At 45.9% G+C, this 24,962-nt stretch overlaps 6 protein-coding genes across 17 annotated transcripts in view; 2 read left to right on the top strand and 4 right to left on the bottom strand.

The window, feature by feature from the left end:
* The window catches only part of Glut1 (Glucose transporter 1), a 36,567-nt gene extending 35,191 nt beyond the window's left edge, over positions 1 to 1,376 (bottom strand). For 3 of the 11 annotated variants that reach the window (XM_071791372.1, XM_071791370.1, XM_071791376.1), the window contains exon 1: positions 369 to 1,374. The gene's annotated coding sequence lies outside the window, so the exon portion shown is untranslated. Of the gene's footprint in view, positions 1 to 368 lie in introns of all 11 variants that reach the window. The other 8 variants (XM_071791375.1, XM_071791377.1, XM_071791379.1 and 5 more) reach the window with 6 other exon arrangements.
* A 2,453-nt stretch (positions 1,377 to 3,829) lies between these two features.
* Positions 3,830 to 9,865, bottom strand: Vap33 (VAMP-associated protein 33kDa). Of its 2 annotated transcripts, none has more exons than XM_071791397.1 (6): positions 9,682 to 9,865; positions 7,321 to 7,476; positions 7,052 to 7,161; positions 6,734 to 6,919; positions 6,556 to 6,657; positions 3,830 to 6,320 (listed from the first exon to the last, which is right to left on the bottom strand). In XM_071791397.1, exons 1-6 carry the CDS (start codon positions 9,752 to 9,754, stop codon positions 6,153 to 6,155), a joined length of 795 nt encoding a protein of 264 aa, XP_071647498.1. In that variant the 5' UTR covers positions 9,755 to 9,865; the 3' UTR covers positions 3,830 to 6,152. The 2 variants fall into 2 exon arrangements, with proteins under 2 accessions (XP_071647498.1, XP_071647499.1); XM_071791398.1 differs by lacking the exon at positions 9,682 to 9,865 and adding an exon at positions 8,302 to 8,450.
* A 441-nt stretch (positions 9,866 to 10,306) lies between these two features.
* On the top strand, positions 10,307 to 12,077 carry LOC139820833 (methylosome protein WDR77). The gene is made up of 5 exons (XM_071791391.1): positions 10,307 to 10,718; positions 10,796 to 11,129; positions 11,201 to 11,373; positions 11,469 to 11,661; positions 11,775 to 12,077. Exons 1-5 carry the CDS (start codon positions 10,604 to 10,606, stop codon positions 11,965 to 11,967), a joined length of 1,008 nt encoding a protein of 335 aa, XP_071647492.1. The 5' UTR covers positions 10,307 to 10,603; the 3' UTR covers positions 11,968 to 12,077.
* Positions 12,078 to 12,213: 136 nt separating this feature from the next.
* Positions 12,214 to 18,305, bottom strand: Tudor-sn (staphylococcal nuclease domain-containing protein 1). The gene is made up of 9 exons (XM_071791367.1): positions 17,746 to 18,305; positions 17,270 to 17,385; positions 16,978 to 17,120; positions 16,399 to 16,893; positions 15,801 to 16,278; positions 15,071 to 15,701; positions 14,535 to 14,984; positions 14,249 to 14,455; positions 12,214 to 13,962 (listed from the first exon to the last, which is right to left on the bottom strand). Exons 1-9 carry the CDS (start codon positions 17,794 to 17,796, stop codon positions 13,855 to 13,857), a joined length of 2,679 nt encoding a protein of 892 aa, XP_071647468.1. The 5' UTR covers positions 17,797 to 18,305; the 3' UTR covers positions 12,214 to 13,854.
* Positions 18,306 to 19,033: 728 nt separating this feature from the next.
* Hsp90 (heat shock protein 90) lies at positions 19,034 to 22,426 on the bottom strand. Its single transcript, XM_071791383.1, has 3 exons — positions 22,073 to 22,426; positions 21,519 to 21,637; positions 19,034 to 21,424 (listed from the first exon to the last, which is right to left on the bottom strand). The coding sequence occupies exons 1-3, from the start codon at positions 22,220 to 22,222 to the stop codon at positions 19,519 to 19,521; spliced, it is 2,175 nt and encodes a 724-aa protein (XP_071647484.1). The 5' UTR covers positions 22,223 to 22,426; the 3' UTR covers positions 19,034 to 19,518.
* A 299-nt stretch (positions 22,427 to 22,725) lies between these two features.
* On the top strand, positions 22,726 to 23,969 carry LOC139820837 (uncharacterized). Its single transcript, XM_071791400.1, has one exon. The coding sequence runs from the start codon at positions 23,191 to 23,193 to the stop codon at positions 23,683 to 23,685; it is 495 nt and encodes a 164-aa protein (XP_071647501.1). The 5' UTR covers positions 22,726 to 23,190; the 3' UTR covers positions 23,686 to 23,969.
* Positions 23,970 to 24,962: the final 993 nt, after the last annotated feature.

The raw sequence follows: 24,962 nt of genomic DNA, 5'->3' as shown, positions 1-24,962 counted from the left end.
TGACGCGAGCGAGCGAGCTGGGGCGAAAAGAGGAAAAAAAAATGATGAAAAGGAAGGACGAAGGATCGGAGAGAAAAACGAGCGAGCGAAGAAATTCCACCCTCGCGCTCTCGCTGCCCTCCTCTCTCGTCCTTCTTCCTTTCTGTTTCTCCTCTCGCTCCAGTCTCTACGCTGCTCGAGTTCTTTCTCCGATTTCCTCGCACCCCCGTCGTTTGCTCTCCATCATCGTCGAAAATGAACAAGAGGAGTAACGGTGTCCCGTTACTCGACGTAGAACTCACAGGGGGGCGGATTTATATAATTATCGCTAAAAGAAAGGACGTGGAAGGCGAGACCCGGAAAGACAGGTCGGGAATGATCGCACTCACCCTCACGGGGTTAGACCGTCGCGGTGGAAGCCTCGTTGGCAGCGCGGACGACGAACATGCTCGCGTCGGGAACGGCAGTAGTGGCAGTGGCAGGACTGGCGACGGCATCCACGACGATGACGACGGCGGTGACGGCGGCGACGGCGGCAACGGTGGCAGTTACGACGACGTTGTACGCGGAGAACGCGACGATGGTGGCGGTGGCAGCGGCGGCGGCGGCGGTGGCGGCCGCACCACGAGCGGCTTCAGCGTTAGCGCGAACTGGCGATGACGGCAACGACGACGACGACGATGACGATGATAACGACGAGTCACTTCCCACCTCCGTGCAATCCGCGGAGGGCACCATCTCCTCCTCGCCCGTGCGATCGCGTGCACCCCCGACGACGACGACGCCGACGCCCGCACTACTCCTGCTGTTGCTGCTACTGCTGCTGCTGGCCCACGCAACGATGACCACCACGCTATGACACCACCGTGGTCGCGCTACCACCCCGAGTAACATCGTCGCAGTGTCATCGTCGTCGCGCCCCTCGGCGTGCGCCCCGTTTCGCGTGTTGCTTGCTGATACTGCTGATACTTGCTGGCGCTCGATCGCGCCGTATGCGTGCGACGGGGTGGCCGCGAAAGGAAAAAAAAAGAGGAAAAAAGGCCGAACGAACGCACAGGACGCACGCACTCTTTCGTCGCTCTCTCCCTCTCGCCCCCTTTCTCTCTTTCTCTCCCTCGCCCCCGATCACTCTCTCTCTCTCTCTTCCTTTCTCTTTCTCTCTCTCTCTCTGTCTTTCTCTCTCTCTCTCTGTCTCTCTCTCTCTCTTCCTTTCTCTCTCTCTCTTTCTCTCTCTCTCTCCCAACCTCGCGGCGATTACACGCACGGGGACTCGCAGAAGACGGTGCTCGTCCCCCGATCGACTGCACGACACCGATGCCCGCTGATGCCAGGAGACGCCCCAACACGGGGCACCCTGTTCGACGTATGGCGAGCGACGGCTCACCCCGCGATCCGCGTCTGTGCTCGGCCCGACTCGCGCAGTGCCGTAACGCGAGCGGGGCCGCCCGCCGCTCGGGGGTGGTCGGGCGCAGCCCCCTCTCGCGCGACCTTATCTCTTAACCCTTCCTCGAGCGTGCCGCACCCGCGCGATATCATTCTACTCGACAACCCTGAAAGAACATTCCTCCGACATCGTTCTGAATCCCGCACGGTCTCTTTCGACGATCAATCTTTTTCTCTCTTTTTCTCCCTCTCTTCCTCTCCCGCTCTCTCTCTTTCTCCGTCACGAAACCCTCAAATAGCAAATTCGCGACTGAAGATTATTGATTTCGCGTCGAATCGACTAAAGGCGAGCGTTCTCGCGGCTCGCGGACCGTCGCGCGAACTTTCGCACGTTCGCACGTGGGCTCAACGATGACTTTCCTTGGCGTCCAAAGACATTTCCCCGAGTTGTCCCGCGCGAGGAGAGGCGAGAACGGTTTTAGTCGCGGGCACCGCGAGCCCTTCGGGGCGACCTGAAGCCGTCGGGCACTCAGCGGCAAGGCGGGGGGCTAAGGAAGCCCTTGAAATCAATAGCCAGCCGCTACTGCCGCCGCCACCCTGATCAGGCTGCTCTGCGCTGCATCCGTCGCTCCGCCGCCGCCGCCGCCGCCACCACCGCTGCCTCCTCTCCTTCCTCTTCCCGTATCCCGATTTATCCGCACGGCGTGACCGAGGAAGTCGCGTCGTGCCCGACTTTAGTTCGCAGCCGAACGTCTCTCGGTGCCGAGCGTCATCGGTCACCGAGTGACCCGATCCCGGAAGGGGGTAGGGGGATCCACAAGGGTGTCGTGGAAACGCGTCGCGGCGCATAGAATTTCGATGACCGCCGTTAATTCTCCTCGCTGTTGATTAGGGAGTACCGACGGTCTTCGGGACCTCAAGGGGAGCCCTGCGTGCCCTTCGATTTGTACGGTGAACGCTCCTAGTATATATCCGGCTACTGACGATTAGCCACGAAACCCCACGATAGGATTACTTAGATACTCCCGCGGAAACTTGGCGATTTCTAAAACTCATTGAGATTGCTGTTTTCTTTCACGATGCTCTGCAGCTAAAAGTCGGTGAAGCTCGGCGTTCAAGTGGTCTCTCGTGGCTCTCGCCGTATACGAGACTCAACGCAGACGTTAATATTTACCGTATCCAAGAAACGCTACCGCAAAAAGTCTCTAATCTCTCCGCTAGTAACATGGTAAAGGGGCCAAAGCCCCACGTTCGGCACTAAATCACAAGTTGGCATGGCGCGATCCTTATCTAAACCTCGTTTCCCTCTATGTGCCCGCTATATTTAACGTGATCGACTTATCCCGGGGCATGCTATTACCAAAAATCTCTGATGGAACGCGAGCAACAGCCTACGGCCTAACGAGGACGAGGATGCGAAGCTTTTCATATAAAGCGGAAGATTTGATCTTATACCGATGACGTAAATATCGAACGGAAAACGGGTATAAAAAAGCCGCACTCACCCCTGCGTCTCTCTCTCTCCGACATTTAGAGGTCTTATGCTTTGACGTTCTTACCGCAATGGGTGGACAGTGGACACGACCTTCCGACGTGACCGAAAATATAGACGCGTAGGGAGACATACGTAGATTGCGGTCTGGTTATGAGTTGACCTACTCCACTTTGGATCTACCCTACGCGCTCTCTTTCCAGGGATGCTACCCCTTTCGGAAACTGTCTCGCGTCACGAGGGTGCTTGCTCGAATCGTCTCGTCACGATCTCCCGGCGTTTTACCCTGTTATCCACGAAACGTCTTTTTCTCCGTTCAGTCCACTGACGTTTAATCCCGCCCGAAGAAATAATTAATTATGAAACTTAACTGTTAATGTTAATGCTATTAAAACTAATATCCAACTGAATAACTTGATGTCCAGGAATCAATATTTCTGATCTAATGTTAATCTATTTTAATCAAGCACTTCGGATTCAAGCTATTATTCAGATGGTCGGTATGAGTCATAGAATATTATTATACACAAATATATGGAATAATGTTTGGAATTTAATATATGGAATATGGAAAGCACGAAAGATGACTTATAATTAATTCTATTCGTAATTGTATCATATGTCTGCGAAATATTATCGAAACGGCACGTTCTCCGCCGCGAATGTGCGTCATACTTTCTTATTCTCGAGCACACAAGACCGTATTCTCGAGAATCGTGAAACATGATATTGCACTGCGATTCTGCAACTTTTCTATATTTAACTTCCTGGTGAATGAAAGAAGTGTAAAATAAAAAAATGTAAAATAAAAAAATGTAAAATAAAATGTTAACGATAATAATTTATGAATTTAGATTCAGGTTTTAGATTGGAAGTCGTCAATTCCGTCGACACGTGATCGGAGGGATTATGCGAACGCACATACAATTATTCGCTGTGCCATGGTATCGAAACATCAGAAGTCTGCATGGTACATTCTTTAATAGAATACTTTTATTCAAACACGAGTGTTAACGAAATCGCTGTTAATAGATTAATCGCACGTGACGACGTGGTCACGCATGAAGCAAAACCGCAAAAACTCGGTAATGATATATATATAATTATACGTATAACAATCGCATATAGATCATATACAACAAATTCTTGGTATATCTGTAATAAAATCTCACTAACGTAGTAGTATCTAAGGGATGTTTCTGCATTGTGCATACTAATTGCGTCGCTTCTTCTTTTTTTCTACGGAATATGGAAAGTATCTCTGGTGCAGTTAAAACGCACGAGATGAAAAACGTGCATTTGCCCTCTTTTAGGCACGAATATACATACATGCATATACATAACATACATATATATACATATATATGTATATATACATATACATATATATGGTATATATGTATATATGCACATATATATTCTGTTTTACAAAGACGCGACACAGATCAGGTTCGACGTAACGAACTCCATAATTAATACACGGGGTATACATGTAAAATATATATGTAGGGAGAGATAGATAGAGCTCGACTTTACACGATTCAAGATCTAAGATCGCTGTTTTCTCGCTGTAGGAGCCGCTGAGTCCTTCTCGCGTGCCGAAACCGAACCGTTTTACAGAAATGTCTCGGAAAATAACGCTATTGAAGAGAAGTCCGAATACCGCCCTCCGAATCAGAAACTCGTACATACAGCGATGGAAGTTTCACACCGAAATAAAATAAACGCGTCGTCGCGCGTGGCAAAAATGCATTTATACAGTACGTGTCTAATTCAACGGCAAAACGTATTCTTTACATCCTTCTTATCGTATATTACAAAGCCGCGAGACACACGGGAATTCGTAGCTCGCTAAAAAGATAGCCGAGTGGGTCGGTGTAAAAAAACTCGGAGCGACGGAGGAAGCCAGTAAGGTTGAAATCGTGTTTACGCTATATTGCCTCTAGTGTCCTAAGGCACAGTTACATAAATATCTCTATATCTGTGTGAGATAAGTATTACGTGCTCAACAATAGTACTTTAATGTGACAACCTGCGGTCAGCCCGTCAGCTCGTGAAACTCGATCGAGCGATTCGTTCGTTTCGGACTCCTCGACAACCATCATGCCCATGTATATAATTATCGCGTTACAATTCAGCAGAGAGGTGCATAATTCAAAACCCTTCGGTATTTGTGATATCCGAGACATATTTTTATTCGTTATTTTCGTAAGACAAACATAAAGAAATAAAAAGTACACTGAAGCGTCAAGTAAGTTCAATGCATCTTATATAACTCTTCCTTCGCTTTCTCTCTTTCTCTCTCTCTCTTTATCTTTTTCACTTAATATACCAACGCTGGCGGAATACAACTACCAGCACAACCAATTGTTGGATCATATACCACTACTCATCAGCCAGCCCCGCCTCTAACCCCCCTTCTTCCCCTCCGACCCCGACTATGTGTATTATATATTTTTTTCAAATGGACACAATATGTACAATGGGGAACGAGAACGGCGCCCGGCGCGGATGCACCGAAGCAGCGCAAATCGAGCGAACGTGGGCAACAGCCGTTCTCATACGGTACACCAGCAACTGGACACTATTTCTGCCTCCGATTGTACAATATTATTTATGTGACGTAAGAGTTATATTACGTAGAGAAAAATGCTATATGACAGTAATAGCACCCTCACTCGTTCGTGTGTGATCTTTTGCATCAGTACGGTTCGGCCTATTGCGAATAAGTGGTGTATAAAGATATTTCGAGAAAGAGTGCGATAACAATCAGTAATTGGTAACTTATATTTCCAGTAGCGAACAAGATTTCAAAGGCGTTGAGCAATGCGAATGACGAATAATTACTTTAAATATGTATTTATAAACATGAAATTATTACTCGTTATTCGCGGATACATTTTGTCCAACGCTATTTCAGGACAGGGCGCGAGTTATACAGCGAAAATCCCTTTACAAGCACAAAAATGAGAATGTAACATGAGAAACATAAACCGGAGCGTTACTTAGCATCTTCTAATTAAATTCATATTCTTAGAAAAGACGAGAAATAAATAAAATAAAATAAATTTTAAACCAAGCATCTTATCAGATTAAGCACACACCCGTAACGAGCAATTCTATTAATGTAGACCACTACCGTTCGTGTTTATAGCATTTATTATGAACATTCGAGTAACGCAACGTTTGGAGTCTGTGTGTCTGCGCGCGAACGATGGCATATGACGGCAGAAGACAGGCTAAAAAAACTTGGGGGCGGTGGGGGGTACACTGAGGTATACAGTAAGATAAAGGCTGTTCAGATTAGTTTTCCCAGCAAGTAGCCGACTATAACCATGGCAACGGCGATGAGAATACTAGTTGATGTCGGAGATAACTGGCTATTGCTCTGCGAGGTTAGTCCTCTGGCTGCTGCAAGGTTACCATCATTGCCCAGTGCCGCGTTTCGCCACTTCATTAAATCTTCCTGCAGGCAAATATATACGTTCGTGTTATTGATAGATTTCTCGCAACTTTTGAATTTGTAATGTTTTTTAAATTAAATTTAATGCCAATTATTTGTATCAAGTCATTCGTAGAATATATGAAATGACAAGATCGTCAAATTAGTACCTTTTAAATTTAGCTAATACAAATTCAAAATGCAATAATATAACTATCGTAAAAAGTCTAAATACAACAGTTGATATACTAATACTCACCCTAAGTTGAAGATTTTCCTGCCTAAGCGTGCTTTCCTCTACCCTAAGCTGATTAACCTCTTGCGCAGCTTTTAATAGTTTCTCTTCTGCTTCACCAAGAACCTGAGGAGAATCACATTGTTTGGAAATGTAACAAATGATTATTGTCGATCTACAACAATACACTTAATACACTTACCTTAGGCGACGATTTGACCGAATCGCCAACAGGTTTGTTCTTTCCATTAGTCGCATTAGAGTCTGCCTTAGCTGTTGTGGAAGTTGCAGTCGTTTTAGCCGTACTAGTAGTGGTACTAGTTACGGGATTTTCAAAGACGCACTTCAGTTTAGAGTCCATTAATTGATCTGGATTTATGTCCTTCCACTGAAAAAAAAAACAATGTTCATAATTAATCATTATTTAATTTTAAAATTGAAGAGAACAATTGAAATAATAAGCATTTGACTTAGTGATATATATTAATATTAATTTCAATATAGTGTCACACTCTCTTACCACATCAACTGGATATTCGTCGTCATCATCATCCGGTGCTACCACAGTTTGCACCATAAATTTGTGTTTATTTTTCTCCGACGGATCAAAATCATACGGTTGTAAGCATACTGTAATAAAACGACATTCAACTATAAAAGAACAGATCTTTCCTAAATTTTACGAATATAAATAATAATATCATCTACGAGAATTATAGAATTTCAATAACTGTTAAAAATAAAATTTATAAATTTAATTTCCATGATGTAGAGACATTGTAGACCAACCTGCTATTTCAGTGACATCCTTTGGCTTGAGAACTCCAGAATTTGGACGTACACAATATCTCTTTGGGGCAGTAGTCTTTATCTTAAAATATACCTTCTTATTCGTTGGATTAATTAATTTTATATATGATGTGACTGGGCCTCCTGTAAAAGGGCCTGCAACAAAAGTAAACGATAAAATAAATCACTTGCAACAATGTACAATGATAAAATGATTATTCACGCGCGCGAATTTAGTGTCGAGCAAGCGTTTACATTTATTTCTTTTTACAATTATTAATAAAATAGAGATCGCGAGGATCAAGAACAAATAGTAAAAAAACAAAGAGCATTCTGGAAGAATACAGATACAAAGTACAAGGAATATGAATATTAATACGGGAACGAATATTAACCAGTGAATATGCAAGCTATTTGACACAATGTTATACTTTTTCACGAGCTACTAATAATCAGTTACTATATAAATTAATAAAACCTTTCTTCTTATATTCTAAGAAGATTGTCGCACGAAGTAAAACTACTAGATTCACGTTTCTTAAAAGAAGATCAGATCATCAATCATCCTTTAATTGCTAGTCATTCAGTTATTAGTCATCGTTTTATTAGATAACGTTCAAACTCCTCTCGCGAGAGAAATATGTAAAACGACAAATAAATTCGCACACTAATTAACTATAGCAATCAACCGTCGCTAATTATAATTACATTCCGTATTATAGCGGAATTATTGCTGTCACGTCATAAAGTACAAGATATAAACACAATGCAAATTTGTTACATATAGATAGCAGGAAAAATATATGGAATAATGTGAGGGAGGAGTAGGAAGAATATAATCAGCTGGGGGCACGATTACGGATTGTTTTTGGATTTCGAGTGTTCTCAATCCCGATAACGAAAACGTCGAGCTCGCGGATCGTCCGTCGTTAAATCGGCGCTCGAGTGTTTGTCTCTCTCCCTCTCTCTGGCAATACGTACACGACACGCACGCGACACCGGTCATAGTCGAAGGACGTTACTCGATTTCAGCATAATTAATGAGCCTCATTTTCGCGACAATCGGCAAGAACGTGCGCGGCGAGCGTCTAATGAGCGTGTATAAACAGACGCGGCCGCGGCGATCGCCACGTTCGAGGCGTTAAATGAGACTCCACGCGCCCGCGTGGACGTGCCGCGAGTTGGCAAATCTGCAAAGTATTCGTTCCATTACTCCGTGAAATTCCGTAAGGAACGCCGGGGGACGATGCGCGTGTAGGTGGACACGCGGGGGAGAGACCAGAGTTCAACGTTCCCCCTCCCAAGTTTCAACGAAGGAAATCCGAGGAGCCGGGCCTTCGATTCCGCGAGAGAGGGAGAGGGAGAGGTAGAGAGAGGAAAAGCGAGAAAGGATCGTAAAAAATTCGCGCGGCGTTACTCGGAATTGGCGATCTACCGCCGGCCTCCTGTCGCATAAATAAACGAGGCTCTTATGGATTACTGGCGCGTAGCGCGTATAGCGGCGGCTAAGTGGAGCAGCGGTATATAAATTCAATAAATGACTTTTCCTCGTATCGGCGATTAGCGATCGGTGGGCAACCGAAGGCAACGGCGGACCGTCGCGCGGAGCGATCGATGGCCACCCCGATCGCGTTCTCGCTAAAAGACCGGGTACGGGAAACGATCGACCGATCTCGCTCGCTTTTCCGTCGTGTCGAAGGGGAAAAAAACGGCTCTCGGGAACGGCGAGAGCGGCCAGAGAGGGCGCGAGAGCCATCGGCCCGCTCGACCGTCTCTCGTCACCTGCTCGCTTTCGATTCTCTCTCGTCCCGACGAGGGCGAGTTCCCCGACGGAGGATTCCTCCTCCTCGTCGAGACGCGAACGGAGATCGGGACGGATCTATGTGTCTCGCTCGGCCCTCGCGGCGGATGACAGCGGATTGACATACGGACGGGACGGATGGGGTTAGGTGCGGGGTTAGCGACGTCGCACACGCTCGTCAAGGCGCACGGCCGCGACCTCGGGGCTCGAGGCTCGGAGCTCGCTCTCCTCGCTGCGTACGGCACGACGCGACCGACGTGACGCTACGCCACGCGACGCGACGATTACGCAGCGTCCGCCGTGGCCACCGCGGCGAGCGAGCGAGCGAGCAAGACGAGTCGCGGCCTTACGTCATCTTGACGACGTAGCTCCGACGTAGGTTCCGACGTGCCGAGCTCCTCGTCGCGAAAGATGCGACGGGCGACGAGCGACGCGTTCGCTCGCCTCGCTCGCGCGTCTCGCGACGAGGAGAGGAACGTGGTTGAAACTAATAAAAGGATGTGCGTATACACGAGCGCGCGGGTGGAGGACGACTCCTTGAAATCTCGGTTTCAGCGTACCCCTGAATCGCAGCTCGTTCTGCGGCTCGATAAGTAAAACCTGCTCGGGCTTTTCGGCGGGCTTCGACGACATCCTGCCTGGCGAGCCAAGACGGACTTCCCGACGAACGAGTCACGGCTTTGTTGCTGTCCACCACCACCTCCGTCTCCGCCGCTTCTTCTTCTTCTTCTTCACCGCCGCCTCCGCCTCCTCCTCCTCCGCCTCCGCCGCCTCCGCCGTCTGCTGAAGCGCCAACGGGTGGTCGACGACGCGTTGGGCCCCGCGTATTGACAAGTCGCCTGGTGCTCTAGCTCGTCGCGTATCCCCGCGTCGGCCGTGTACAACGTCGTGTCGTTCCGTCCCGTGCCGTGTGGCCGTGTCCTCACCGAGATTCCGTTGGACTGATTCCGATTCGCATCGCGGCTGGCCGACGACGCGCATGCGCCGCGACGGGGAAAACTGTGCGCGAGGTGTAGAGGAGCGGAGGAGCTGCGTTACGTCACGCCGCCGCTGCGCCGGCCGCGCGGCCGGTAACGCGGTGCGTTCGTTTTTCCACCTGCACCCTGCACCTGCGCTCGTCGCTTTCCGCCGACACCTTCTGCACCCTGATAAGTGTAGAAAGTTCAACCATTGGAAACAAACCTTGTATTTATTTATCTCTTATCTCTTTCGATCATCTGTCTTTTTTCCCTCCTTCTTTCTCGCTCCAAAGCGAGGCCGGGGAAAATGCGTGTAAAAAAAATTCTAACGAGCACGCGCAGAACGGAACTGTTGCGCGTTGCGCGCCCGGTACGCGCGTCCCTAACCTCGCCGGCCGCTCTCAGAGAATCGATGCTCCGAGTGCTCCGACACGTGAAGCGTGGTGGAGCGAAGGAAATCGTCGCAGAACTGATCCTTTTTGCCGTTGTTATCCTTGTAATCTGACAAGCGGGCCAGTTCGCGATGGACGCTCCAGTCATGCCCAATTTAAACGGGGATGTTTTCAGGAATATGATGTTCGTAGAAAATCGATCGCCCGTCGACACCAAGCAGCTGCAGTTTCTCTCGATTTACGACGGTAAAGAACGTGGCTCCGCGGCTCGGCTCCCTCGTTTCCATTGTGTGACTAACGTACGTGACCGATCTCTGTTGCAGAACACAATGCTCTTCTCGGAGGCACCAACATGGTCGACCTCTACTGGAACGGCACCATCTGGTATTACAAGGATATCTCGGATTTTTCGCGGAAGCGTGCCGCAGCCACGACCCAGCGAATGGACAGCGGCATCGTGGACGCCGTTTACCTGAGTAAGAGAAAATTTGTCAGCGTGGAGGACAGCGGAGCTGTGCAGATCTATCAGATAGACGAGACGGACGAGGAGACCCAGTTTCAGAATCTTGAATATGCCTGCCAGCACGACAGCAGCGTCCTGACGGTGTCCGTGTTTTCCAATCGAAGAAACATCGTCACGGGAGGAATGGATTGTTGGTGAGATGATTCTAAAACGTACGACGTTGTGGGCCAGGGCGAAGAGATTATTAATCTTGTGCTTGTTACAGCTTAAAAGTCTGGGACGCGGAGGACTTGATCGCTAGTTACTCCTACAGCTTTGCGCATACAGATATCATCACTGGTACAGACGTAAAGCCCACGTGCAATTCTACATTTGTATCCGTATCTTTCGATAGTGAATCGTTACTATGGGACATTAGACGAGCCAAACCGGCGAATTGTAAGTTTATTTACAGTTTTTTTTTACATTTTATCTTATATCCTTGTTCCAAATTTGTTACGTTTTTTCAATATTTTCTTCTTTTTTTTTTTAAGGTATCTTCAAGAAGAAGAATTGTTCCTTGTCGGCGGTATCTTGGAATGCTAATTTGGATCATCTCATAGCAATAGGTACAAATGATGGTAGCATTGTATTAATTGACATCAGACAAACGGAAACTCCATTGTACGAGTCAGTCGAATGTGACAGAAGCGTACATAAGTTGTTGTTCAATCCAAATCCAGAAAGGTGAGAATTTATGGAAATATCAATTTACTTGATTGTACCAGTTCATACAAGATATTGCTTACACAGTATACTCTTGACGATAATAAATTTACGATAACTTATCTATTTTCTAGGAAAGAACAATTAGCGTGCTGCTCCGATAGCACATCGGTAAAAATATTTGATGCCCATAGAGAAATGCTGCAACTATTCGAAGCTAATAGACATTACGATTTTGTACGAGGACTCGCATGGTGTAAAGACGATTTATACTCGTGTTCTTGGGACGGAAATGTGATTAAACATATAGTAAATATAGCTGATTGAACCTATAGTTTTCTAAGGATGACAATTCAAATAATATATTTAAAAATTTTTTTATACTAAAATGATTTTTTACTTTATAATAAAATACTCAATTTATTTAATTGAAATAACACCTCAATATAATGAACATTCACCTCACCTCCTGGTATTGAAAACTATTCATTAAGTATCAACGACGAAACACTGATCGCAACTTAGGGAGAAATGGATGTTAATTTAAGGTAAAGATTCACAAGAAACGTGCACTGAATTTTCAAAACATATCTTCATTGTTGAAACAGCGACGCAAGGTGCGACAAATTTTAGTTTAACATATTGGACAACATTCCTCTTGCATTTATTCTTGATCATTGCTTCGGACATTTCTACAACATAGTTACGATACTCTCTCTGTGTTTATTCAATATATTCTATTTTATTGCAGAAAGAGAAAAATATTCGAAATATAAAGTATTATCGCTACGTATAACAGTAATGTAAAGGAGTCAAGTATATCAATAACAGAAAGTCCTGTATATCTTGTGGATCTTTAAAAGAATCGTAATACTCTTAACATAATTTAAACAAGCCTTTCTTTTCCTTTTTCTGATCCTACAGTGTGTACGGTATATCAAACATCCAACAGGATTTTATTTACAAAGTAAAGTCAATGATAACGTGATAACGCGATAACGTGATAACGCGAATAGAATATCACAAATAAAAGTTGATCATCACAAAGTGTCTAAAAAATAAAATTAGAAAATTATTCCCAGCGTGGTTAAAGGTGATATAAATTAAAAGTACACTATAATATAGTATATATGCATAATAATTCTGATAAAAATTAAACATAAAAGCTTGTTTCTGTAGTACATAGAATCTACCTCTATTCTTTGTACCACAGAAAAGTGCGAGTTACTTCTCCCGAACACACAGTAGATAAAATTTGTTTATCGTAAATATATTTTGAACATTTAAATTTTAATTTGTTGTACTGCAATTTGTAGGACTGATTTGTAGGACAACTGTGCATAAATAATTTGTTGTAAGTACATTAATATCAAACTCGTTTATGCATATAACGTACATGAATAACGTGAAATTTATCCGGAAAGAGCTGGCAAGAAAGACAGTATAAATTTCACAGTATCTTCCTTCACATTATTATTACTCCATATATCCCCCATTTATATTATGATGAATTCGTGCACGTGCGCGCGCACATACGTGCCACTTTAAAAAGTTGAAAAATGTATTTTTCAAATGAGCCAATATCGTTTTAATTAAAAATACTATTCTGTTGATATGAATTTTCCGTATCGCGGTTTAACAGCGTCAGATTAAATCTGCGGTTATAAATTCTACGGCTACATGATCAATCCTTGCATATAAAAACTTGAAAAGACTAACGCGTACATGAGTCAAACATGATTACTGTTTATGCATAGGAATAGCAATTAATGTATCTAACATGATTGAATGTATCTAACGTGTTGAATTGCACATTGAAGATTTCGTACCGGATTGAAAACATCAGGTTTTCAAACAATTTGTATTTGTGGCACCGAATCAATAACGAATGCTCATGTCGATGAGAATACATGTGATGCCAATCGCTGCATAGTCCCGTTCAAGGACTAATCTGCATGCGCACTTTGTTCACTGCATTATAGAAATTATTAAAATCGTTATGTACAATTATCTTTTTATATATTGAGATATATAATTGCATTGAGACATGTAACTCTCATATCGACATTCGTCATTGTTATTTTTTACCTATGTAGCATACATAGAATCGCATATTTTGTTGCTTATTACGTGATTTTTTTTATAACACGATCTGTCTTTTCTTTTCCCCCAGATTGATAATGCTTATCCCACATTATTGAGCATTTATACGAATTACAACCCGAATTCCTTGTCATCGTCTTCCGGCCTTACATCCCCGTACATCCAGATATTGCGATGATTGTGCTTTGCGTCCTCCTCGGCTTTCTTGTATTCCTCGAGCTGCAAATAATTAACACACGCATGATAAATATAACAAACTTTATTGCAGGAATGATGTGTGACTTCGCGTGAAAACGATCGATTCGGCAGATGGAGGTCAACCTATTGGATTCAACCTTCATCCTATATGCCTCGGTTTTACAAAAGGTTAATTGGAAAATTAAAGGTTGTGAGCGAAGAAGTATAAGATGACAGTGGTAATGGTGATAAAAATGAGTTTGAGAATCCACGTTTCAATAAAATAGAAGAAATTTGATCGCGGGAGATGATTACAGTAGAGACTAACCAATTTAGTAAGTCTCCTGTCTCGATGCTTTTGAACATGCAAGAATCCGTCGAAAATGAGACCCTTTCCGATATCTTCGTTTGTACTGGGATGCACCAGCGTTGCGGCAGTTACGTTATTGCTTAATTTGTATTCGACATTTAAGAGCAGAATTTTATCCAATACTTCTTCCTTAAATGCGTCGACCGCCGCTCTCTTGTCATCCGTCTGCAAAAATATCAACAAACGTTTGCTTTGAGATGTCTTTTCGTTTATTTATTTTCAGAGAAAATGAGTTGTCACTTACGTCGCTCGGAAGGGTCACGCACGCAAGCGCGTATTCGTGGGCGTACGGCTTATCGGTCGCGAAACGCGCGGGCAGATCGGCGACTCGCGTAACGTTAAGGGTCTCCCTGTTGCCGTAATCGATGTAGAACACACTGACATTGGTACCGGAAACCTTCTCTGTCTTCACGCGATACCACTGATCGTCACCGCTGAATTTCGCGACCGCCAGATCCCCCCTGGTCGGCTTGTAGGCGCCAGGAAGCGGCGGATTGGCAGCCAACTCCTGGCGTAATTGCAGAAGCATGTTCTCCAACAAGGTGCCCTGATCGACGAACTGGGCGTAGTAATGAAGATCGTCGGTAACTGCGGAAATCACAACCTTTTGGTAATCGATCTTCCGCTCCTGCCCTTCCTTCTCGTCCACGATCTTGTCGGTCTCTACTGGTACTTCCACGCGATTCTTCCAGATCTACAACGTAAGTCATATATATATATATATATTTATAAGTTTCTTTAATAAATTAAATTATTCAGTAATTAAGCACATTTACTTACATTTATCTTTTTTGTTTTTGCACGTTCCTCCGCGGCTTTAAGAGTTCTCGTGAGTTCTCCAGAGTCCGGGAAATTCACAACCTCAGCCAGACCTTCTTCGACCAGAGCGACAGACATATTGACATCGTTTACTGTCAACCAGCCAATGAAACCGCTCAATTTCGTCTCTGTATTCTCGATCTTGATCTCCACGTCTCGTTGGAAACAGTGCTCCTTAGTGAAGGCGAGAGCTTTCTCGCCGTATTCGTCGGCTTTCACCACTCCACCGCCGGGCAATGTTCTCTGACAACGCGGAGTTCTTATTCCAGCCAGCACGAACGTGATAACGTAATCTTCCTTGGGAAGGTAGAGTTTCAGTCGCGAGCCGCTCGTCACGAACTCGACGACCGCTCTGATTCCCTGCGCTCGTTTGAGCGACGTCAAGAACGCTTTTGCCTTCGACGGATCGTTCGAGAGATCCACTATTCTGTGAACTGGAATGTCTTTCTTCGCGTGCAGCCCGTGCTGCGATTTTTCCGCTTTGCTCTCAGCCACTTGCAAGAGATTGTAATGAGAGGAACGCTGATCATCGTTCTGCCTGTACTTGATCACTCGCGCAAGACCTCGGCCGACTAGTGCCTCTGCGATGTTTCTGTAGACATGATAAGATAAAATATTATCAAACATTGATAATTCTTAGTACAAATTATTGAAAAGCGAACAGACGTTATAGAGATCGATTTACACTTACGTTTTGCCGCAAGTCACGGTGCAGCATAGCTTCTCCGGAAAATTATCCCTAGCCGGCTGCGTATAATCGACCACCACTTTTACGTTCTTCCTGATGAATTTCTCGCGCAAAAATTCTCGCGCCTCCAGCATCCACGGTATATCGTAGAGAGGTCTGAAATCTTTTCGAGACGTATTGTTGCTGTCCTCGATATTTTTCTTCTCACGGGTAGGCGGTCGAATACTGCTCAGAAATACTTTCTTGTTCTCCCCGTTCTGCGTTCGGATAATGAGCGCGTCCGCGTTGACAATTTCCACGACAGTGCCGGTAAATTCGATCTGCGGTCCGGACGGTTTGTAGTCTTTCCACAGGCGCAAACGCGCCTCCTTCGCCACTTTCTCGGCGAGGTACAGCTTCTCCGCGCCGGCTCTACTGTTGCTGATCGACCAATCCTGGCATTTCGCGAAACCCTCGCTCAGCAGAATTTCGGCGATGTTTCCTAATGCAAACGAGAAAAATATTGAACATAATTAAATTCAATTATTTCGAACGTTCATTATACATAATTTAGCGTATATAAACACTCGATTGCCAAACGTTTAACGCGCCACGAACTTACCCTTAGGGTGAATAATGCTGCCAATGAAGTTATTATTGTTGACCGACTCCAACACTATTTCGACGTCCCTATGTAAGAGTCGCGATTCCACGAAATATCTAGCCTCATCCGCATAAGGATCGCCGATGGAATTCTCGCGACGTCCATTCGGCCAGCCAGGACAGCGAACGCCCGAGATCATCAGCGTTATATTGTAGAAATCAGGTAAGAGGAAAGCCTTCACGGTGGAGCCGTCGAAGACAAACTCGATCACCGCCTTGATCGGTTTCTTGCCGAATTTCTCAACCAACTTTCGGGGATCGTCGACAGTCCATTTGACGTCCCTTATGTGCTCGGAGGCCGGCGAATCCGACCATTTCCCTTTCTTCGCGACTTTTGCGATGTTCTCCAGTTCGATCAATCGTTGCTGCTCGACCGTTGGATTGCGATTATCCTTCTTAACGTTCACCAGACCCTCAGACACCAAAGTTTCGATCACGTTCTCGCCATTCCTGTCTGCATGATAATCGCAATTAAATATGAGAATTCAGTTTTCAGATTCTAGCAGAACACACGGCGCTGTCCGCGAACGACAAATACCTTTTCCTAACCAGACGGTTCCATACGTTCTGGCAGTATTGACAGACTTTTCCGTCGCAAAAGTGACGTCTTGACCAATCAACTTTCGCCGTAGGAACTCCCTTGCTTCCCAAGCGTACGGTTCATCTTTGCTCTCATCCATGCTACAAGTGCGTAAATTGTTATTCGACTTTGTAATTAAATTATTGCTTATAAAACTTGTATAAATCCGTTCTCACTTCAAAAATTATAAATTACGAAAAAAATCTTAAGCAACAGTTTCGTATTAACATGAATATGCAATTCTATGTACCTTCCTTTCCAACGTTCCAATTTTGGAGCAGTAACGTTGCATAGAGTGATTGTTACTTCAGGTGGAGGACCGCCCATAGGTTGTCCGCGGATGACAACGGTATCTCCCGACGTCACCTTTAGGATTAAAATTTTACAGCGTGAGTAAACTTAAAGTATCCGGCATTGTATCATATCTCATATTGGAATATCAATTATGCAATTGCTGATATCTTTCATAGAACTTTCGTCGCGCAACGAGGGACAAATTAAAAGGCGAGAGGGCAGTAAGGACATTCTCATTAATGCGGCAAATATCTAAAGGATGCTGGGAAGCACGTGGCCGGCCGCTGCGGCGACGATGCTCCAGGCCGCAGCCATATGTTCCACGGTGTAGTTCCTGCCAGCTGGGCGGGCGGGCAGGGGATCAACCTCGTGTCGACGCGGCGCAAAATAGCGACGAATGTATCGCCGTGCGAGAGATCGGGATCTTCTCACCTGCTTCACCACCCCGTTCCGCAGTTTCACTGGTGCCTGGGGTGCGCTCATGATGCCGCACGACAGCCCTCGGACGGGAAAATCGGTGCGCTCTCGAGGGGTCGAGGGTTCGGTATAGCAGCTGCGCTCGTGACTCCGCGATTTGTCGCTCCTCGTGGCCGCGCGTCGCGGGGGGAAAAAGGAGTGAGTCTCTCACGCGAGGCGGGCTGCGGGCTCAGTGGTGACGAGTCGTCATGTTGCCTGGTGAACGCGGTGCGAAGAGAGAGACAGGCGGCGGCCCACGGCCCTCACGCGGTCACGTCCTTCCTTTCCACGTATGTCGCGGCTCTGACGAGGTGGCTGCCGATCGGCGCGAGCGCGATCTACACACCGCGAGCGAGGGACACGCTTCGAAATTCGCTTGGGCTCGGTGGTGATGTGGCAAACACGCGACAACACGCCGCGCGACACGGTGTCGCACTCTATGCTCCGTCTTCGAGCTGGCGCGCGCACGAGAACGGCCGGCCTGTCCGAGAAATCGTGCCGGGAGGTCCGTTCGTTTTGGCACCTTTGCAGTCTTTGCACCTGCCCACCGTCGGTAATCTTCTCCTCTCCCTGGTTTCCCCGGGTTGAAGCCCCACGTGTGCACTTCCAAGTGCAGATGATGCGAATGGAGGGTGCCCTCGGGAAAGAGCACACTCATTCCGCGAGGTCAAGCTGGGTCTAGACACGGATTATCGCCCCAAAATGTATCGATATATGTTTTCTAGAATTTAGATGTTATCATGACATAATTATATCATAGATATATAATTATAAAATCCTATAATTAATTTTTATCTTAGGTTTAATTAATGAATAGTTTTGAATCAGCGAGATCAATACTTTCACTGGAATCTACTCCAAACTTATCGTTGAATTTATTAAATTTATGTATTACAATTTAATGTTTACTTCAGAGTAATACTGAAGACCAACAAACGATTAACATTTGAACAAGATAATCACTCTATTATTTCATCATTCATCAATATGAAAAGTCCAAGTGAATACAGTCTTAGAAAAATGTATCAAGAATATTATAAGCAATATAAGTTATTCAATTACTTTTCACGTTTTTTAAATATCTTATCGTTAGAAAAATACATCAAAAATATTCCAAGTTGTTCAGTTAGAGATTTGATACTTTTACCAAACATTATTTAAAGCATTCTTTCTTAGATTATTACAGAGTAAATTATAAATTTCTTGAGATCAAGCAGGAGATTAGCAGGAATATCTGGAGGGAAGACACTGAGATCGATCGAAATAAGATTACTATTGTTTTATTGCGCACAATGTTTACATCTTTATTCTACAATTAATTTAAGATACTCCTCGATGATGGAATGATGTAAGTGTGTGAACATAAAACACGCAAAAGTACAAAAGAAAAATGTTAATGCGAGATGAAAGAAGCGACATGTTAAATGTAAAAAAGAATGAACGTTTCAACGAAATCAAAATGTTGGCGAGCTAACCCTGCTTGTCAACAGAATCGTGTGCGGAGACATCTCATTCCTATCTAGAAAAAAAATATTCTGTAAGGTTGAATACAGAAATCGGCGCATCCCCGCTGAACGTGACACGTAATTCTGTCGACACTTGAAAAAAAAAAAACGAGGAACACAAGAGCCGCTCGAACATTCAAATTAAAAACAGTCTCTCTCTCGCTTTTCAAACGGGTCTAAGAAAGTCTTTGGATTCGAGATTTAATATTGAACGAGTCTTATTGTAATTGGTTTAATTCGGAGCTTAATCTACTTCCTCCATCCTCGACGCCTCTTCCGAGTCACCCTCCAACGTCGGCACTTCCATGTCCATCTTCTCGTCCTCGGCGTTCGACGTCTCCTCGTCGTCGAAGCCCAGGCCGAGCTTGATCATCCTGTATATTCTGGACGCGTGCACCTGCGGGTCCTCGAGCGCGAAGCCGGACGACAGGAGGGCGGTCTCGAAGAGCAACATGACTAGATCCTTGACCGATTTGTCGTGCTTGTCGGCCTCGGCCTTCTGCCTCAGGTTCTCCATGATGGGGTGATCGGGATTGATCTCAAGGTGCTTCTTCGCAGCCATGTATCCCATGGTAGACGTGTCACGAAGCGCCTGCGCTTTCATAATTCTCTCCATGTTCGCCGTCCAGCCGTACTGCGACGTGACGATGCAGCAGGGAGAGTCGACCAGCCTGTTGGACACCACCACCTTTTCCACCTTCTTGTCCAGGATATCTTTCATAACTTTGCAGAGGTTCTCAAACTTGGTTTTGTCCTCCTCGCGCTTCTTCTTCTCGTCCTCGTCCTCCGGCAATTCCAGACCCTCCTTCGTAACGGACACCAGCTGCTTTCCGTCGAATTCCTTCAGTTGCTGGACAACGTACTCGTCGATGGGCTCCGTCATGTACACGACTTCGAAGCCGCGCTTCTTCACGCGCTCCACGAACGAGCTGTTGGCTACTTGCTCCTTGCTCTCGCCGGTGATGTAGTAGATGTGTTTCTGGTTCTCCTTCATTCTACCAACGTAATCTTTAAGCGAACACAGCTCGTCACCGGACGCGGACGTGTGATAGCGCAGCAACTCCGAGAGCTTCTTCCTGTTCTGGCTGTCCTCGTGGATACCCAATTTAAGATTCTTGCTGAATTGCTCGTAGCATTTCTTATAGTTCTCCTTGTCCTCCGCTAATTCCTCGAAGAGCTCCAGGCACTTCTTGACGAGATTCTTCCTGATGACTTTCAGAATCTTGTTCTGTTGCAGCATCTCACGAGAGATGTTAAGAGGCAGATCCTCGCTGTCCACGACACCCTTGATGAAATTCAGGTATTCTGGAATCAGGTCCTCGCAGTTGTCCATGATGAAGACTCGACGCACGTACAATTTAATATTGTTCTTTCGCTTCTTGTTCTCGAACAGGTCGAAGGGTGCGCGACGCGGGATGAACAGCAGCGCTCTGAATTCCAACTGTCCCTCCACGGAGAAGTGTTTCACAGCCAAATGATCCTCCCAATCGTTGGTCAAGCTCTTGTAAAACTCGCCGTATTCCTCCTGCGTGATCTCATCCGCATTTCTCGTCCAGATCGGTTTTGTCTTGTTCAATTCCTCATCTTCAGTGTATTTCTCCTTGATGGTCTTCTTCTTCTTTTTCTTCTCTTCCTTATCCTTAGGCTTATCCTCATCTTCATCCTCGCCAACATCCTCGATCTTGGGCTTCTCGTCCTCTGTCTCTCCCTCCTTCGCGGGCTCCTCCTCCTCGTCCTCGCTCAGTTCCTTGTCACGTTCCTTCTCGACGACGAGCTTGATGGGATAGCCAATGAACTGAGAGTGCTTCTTCACGATCTCTTTGATCTTGGCCTCCTCCAAGTACTCCGTCTGATCCTCCTTGATGTGCAGGATAATCTTAGTGCCCCGTCCGATCGGTTCGCCATTGTCGGGACGAACCGTGAACGAACCACCAGCGGCGGACTCCCACAAGTACTGCTCGTCGTCGTTGTGCTTGGAGATGACGACGACCTTGTCGGCCACGAGATACGCCGAGTAGAAACCTACACCGAACTGTCCAATCATGGAGATGTCGGCGCCTGCTGCCAGAGCTTCCATGAACGCCTTCGTTCCCGACTTGGCGATGGTACCCAGGTTATTTACAAGATCGGCTTTGGTCATGCCAATGCCACTGTAAAAATAAAAGAAGGAAAATTGAATTTAAAGAAAACTGTTATATTAATATGCGTCACATGCATATATTTCTATGAAAGATTAATACTTACGAGTCGAGGATCGTCAGGGTGCGGTCGTTCTTGTTCGGAACGATCTTAATGAACAGTTCCTTGCACGTATCCAGCTTGGATGCGTCTGTGAGAGATTCATACCTAATTTTGTCCAACGCCTAGACAGAAATCGAAAGATTCGTCAGTTTTTCGTCGCTCATTTAAATTTACACAATAATTTCTAATCACGATTTCCAGGTTTGCAAGTGTAACAAAGAGGAAAGTTCAATAACGTTATATGTCACATGCTACGTTTACGCGAGCGTTACTTCTGTAGTAACTTACGATAATTTACTCCGCGTAAACGAGTGAATTATCGTAAGTTACTCCAGAAGTAACGCTCGCGTAGACGTAGTAACATGCGAATAAAAAAATTCACTAAAGTCCGATAAAAAAAAAAGTAAAATATATCAAGAAATATTAAAATGTACAAAATTAACAGGTTATCTCGCGTGGGAACCGAAATAACGTCGAACAAATGGACGCTAAAGCCACGAGGGGCGCGACGGCGTGGGTGAATTTTTTTTCCGTAATTAACCACAAAAGCCACTCACGTCGGACGAGTTGGAGATGAGTTCTCGGATGAAGATCTCCTTGTTCGAGTAGAAGGTGTTGATGATCAGGCTCATCAACTGCGCGATCTCCGCCTGGAAGGCGAAGGTCTCCACCTCGCCGGCGTCCGACATGCTCACGTCCTCGGGCATCTTCTCACGGGATTAAATATAATCGGCACGAGAATGCGGATTCGCGAGCAAAATCGTCGAATGCACGATGCACGTAATACAGCGGAGCACGCTCTCTGAATTGGGGCACGGCACGCGCGGGAGCGCAAAGGAAATCTCGAGTCAACGGCGAGCGACGATCCGTTCGGCACGCGGTCACTTTGACGAGTATTCAGCAGTGGCGCGCGGCGTCGGTTTTTATCGAGCGCCGAATATTCTAGAAGGCGCTCGAAGGCGGAAGCCCGCCCGTTTCCAGAACCTTCTATCAAGCGCGCTCCTCGCGAGCGGGGTCGAGCGGGTTGCCGCGGATTCCGCGGGTCGAGTCGCGCGGGAAAAATCGTCGGGAAGTTCGACGCGTCGGGAGGCGCGCGATTCCGCGAGCGGAACGCGCCCGCCCGGCTCGGCCGGGCCGGTCTCGCTCGCGCGACTCGCGTGGTCGCCGGAAGCGACGTCACGCTCTCCGGAGATCTAGAAGCGTCGCACGCGCTCTTGAAGCGCGACGGGATGACGCGCGATGACGCGCGCGCGCGCGTGTGTGTGTCACGTGCGACGCGATCGACGTATCTCCGAGCCCTTGGCCCTAATAATGGCCAAGGGCTTTCGCCAGTTTCGCCAAATGATTTTGAAGGCGCGAGCGTTTCCCACGTGTTGAAACGGGAAAAAACGCTTTTGTTTACCGATCGATCGGCTCTCTCAATTTATCGAGGACCGTCTTCGAGAGTTCCTCACGCAAACGCGGGTGTAGACAATCGATTCTTACAATAACGGATTCTCTAACATTAATGTGAACCGTGATTTTCGAGATTTCGTTTCCGGAGGCTAAACTCATTTTACTCGGTTATTTCCCGGAGATATTCTCGCGGCGTCGTTCTCGGGATTCAGCAGCATTCAGTCCCGTCTGAGGCTTTAGGCTCAGCCCGTTCGCGAGCCGTCGCCGTCGGCGCGGAATCATGGACCCCGCCGGCGTCCTTTCGCGTCTGATACCGCAGAGCAAGGAGCAGGTGCGACCGGCCTGCAAGAAGTGCGGCTACGCCGGGCACTTAACCTATCAGTGCCGCAACTTCATCAAGATCGACCCCAACAAGGAGATCGTGCTGGACGTGAGCAGCACGAGCTCGGACAGCGACGAGAATTACGTCACCCCGTTGACGGAGCTGCGCGAGCGCGAGCTGCGGAAGAAGCTGCGGGAGGCGAGGAAGAAGCGACTGGAAAAGAAGGCCAGGAAGAAGCGCAAGAGGAAACGCGAGAGCTCGGAGAGCACCGACAGCGAGTCATCCGATTCCGAGTCATCGTCGTCATCGTCGTCCAGCGAGGAGGAGAAGAAGCGCAAGAAGACGAAGAAGAGGAAGAAGAGCAGCTCCAAGCGCAAGAAACGCAAGAAGCGCAGGAGGAACGACGACAGCTCGTCCGGAAGCGAGGACGACGGCGACGGGAAAAAGAAATGAATTGTTCATGAGCGTTCAAGGTTCAGGGTCGCTCGTAGTGTCTCCCGGTTCGTTCTGGTACTTTCCGCCGTTGAATATTGAACGGTTCGTGTAACTGTAACGTTTTTTTTTTGTAATCGTGCACGAGTGCTCGTTTTTATTTATATCGACGAGGGAGTTGTCTTCTTATTATTTTTGCCGACTCAATTTTGTAAATAAAAGCACGTATTTTTTTACTTGGAAAGCTGTGACATCTCAAATAAAGGACTGTACAGAAATTGTGATAAAAGAAAGGTGTAAAGGAATCTCAAGCGTTTTTTTTTCTCCAAGAATTTATTTTATATAAAATTTATTTTATCTTATTATTTTATCTAATCTTTAGCATGACCGCGATAGATGTATGTAATAAATCAAAAGTGCTCGTTCAATCATTTTAGAATTGTCGGGATAATTGTTTAACAGTTTAACAGAGACATTTGCCTACAAATTTCTAGAAACGAAGTCCCGTTACATTAGGTAATTACTTAATCTGTTCGAGGATGACGGTAACAAAACGAGAAGTAACATAATTGAGTTTGCGATAGATGGGATGTAAATTAAGGACGCTTGTTCGACGCTTTTCCATCGCGTTCCATGCTTAGAACTCCGGGACATGATGTTATACTTGCAAATTTTTTAGAAGCGGGGCGACGCTACATTGAACAGTTCCCTAATTTATTCGAAAACGGCTGTATTGAAACGAGAAATGACGTAATCGTGCCTGTAATAGATGCAAAATACATTATGCAGTTTCCTAAAATTCTAAGTATTCGAAAATAACGGTAACAAAACGGAGAAGTGGCGTCGCGTTTGCGATAGGTGTGACGCAATAAATTACAGACGCTTGTTCATCATTTTCCACCCACGTTTCGTAATAGATTTCTGAATAATTTAAAAGAAGTGCAACTTGCAATTTGTTTTCTAATGTGTTCGAAAATAGTAACAAAAGAAGTAACATCATTCATGTACTACATCATTCCCACGTTCCGTAGAATTTTGGATAATTTTCAGAAAATGTTACTTGCAAATTTCTGGAATCAGGGTGACACTGCATTAAACAATTTCCTAATGTATCCGGAAATTATGGTAATAAGAGAAGTGGTATCGCGTCTGCGATTAATTTTATGCAAATTAATGACGCTCGTGCATTTCCACGTTCCGTAGAATTTTGGATAATTCGCATAAAAATGTTACTCGTGAATTTCTGGAGTCAGGGTGACGCTGCATTAAACTATTTCTTAATTTATTCGGAAAATAAT

Source organism: Temnothorax longispinosus, chromosome 10, assembly GCF_030848805.1.
Source record: "Temnothorax longispinosus isolate EJ_2023e chromosome 10, Tlon_JGU_v1, whole genome shotgun sequence".
NCBI classification, from domain to species: Eukaryota; Metazoa; Arthropoda; class Insecta; order Hymenoptera; family Formicidae; genus Temnothorax; species Temnothorax longispinosus.
Note: the sequence above shows the minus strand (reverse complement) of the source record. Positions and strands in the feature narration are given on the sequence as shown.

Bases quoted from the DNA above. Each gene is read 5' to 3' on its own strand.
- Hsp90 (XM_071791383.1), bottom strand. From the start codon at position 22,222: ATGCCCGAGGACGTGAGCATGTCGGACGCCGGCGAGGTGGAGACCTTC. The intron at 21,638-22,072 runs GTGAGTGGCTTT...ATTTCTGTCTAG, and splicing joins TCATCTCCAACTCGTCCGAC to GCGTTGGACAAAATTAGGTA. The intron at 21,425-21,518 runs GTAAGTATTAAT...TTATTTTTACAG, and splicing joins ACCCTGACGATCCTCGACTC to TGGCATTGGCATGACCAAAG.
- LOC139820833 (XM_071791391.1), top strand. From the start codon at position 10,604: ATGGACGCTCCAGTCATGCCCAATTTAAACGGGGATGTTTTCAGGAAT. The intron at 10,719-10,795 runs GTAAAGAACGTG...TCTCTGTTGCAG, and splicing joins GTTTCTCTCGATTTACGACG to AACACAATGCTCTTCTCGGA. The intron at 11,662-11,774 runs GTGAGAATTTAT...TCTATTTTCTAG, and splicing joins TTCAATCCAAATCCAGAAAG to GAAAGAACAATTAGCGTGCT.
- LOC139820837 (XM_071791400.1), top strand. From the start codon at position 23,191: ATGGACCCCGCCGGCGTCCTTTCGCGTCTGATACCGCAGAGCAAGGAG.
- Tudor-sn (XM_071791367.1), bottom strand. From the start codon at position 17,796: ATGAGCGCACCCCAGGCACCAGTGAAACTGCGGAACGGGGTGGTGAAG. The intron at 17,386-17,745 runs GTGAGAAGATCC...TTAATCCTAAAG, and splicing joins GGAACGGGGTGGTGAAGCAG to GTGACGTCGGGAGATACCGT. The intron at 17,121-17,269 runs GTACATAGAATT...ACGCACTTGTAG, and splicing joins TTGGAACGTTGGAAAGGAAG to CATGGATGAGAGCAAAGATG.
- Vap33 (XM_071791397.1), bottom strand. From the start codon at position 9,754: ATGTCGTCGAAGCCCGCCGAAAAGCCCGAGCAGGTTTTACTTATCGAG. The intron at 7,477-9,681 runs GTACGCTGAAAC...CTTTTGTTGCAG, and splicing joins GAACGAGCTGCGATTCAGGG to GCCCTTTTACAGGAGGCCCA. The intron at 6,658-6,733 runs GTAAGTGTATTA...GATTCTCCTCAG, and splicing joins CGGTCAAATCGTCGCCTAAG to GTTCTTGGTGAAGCAGAAGA.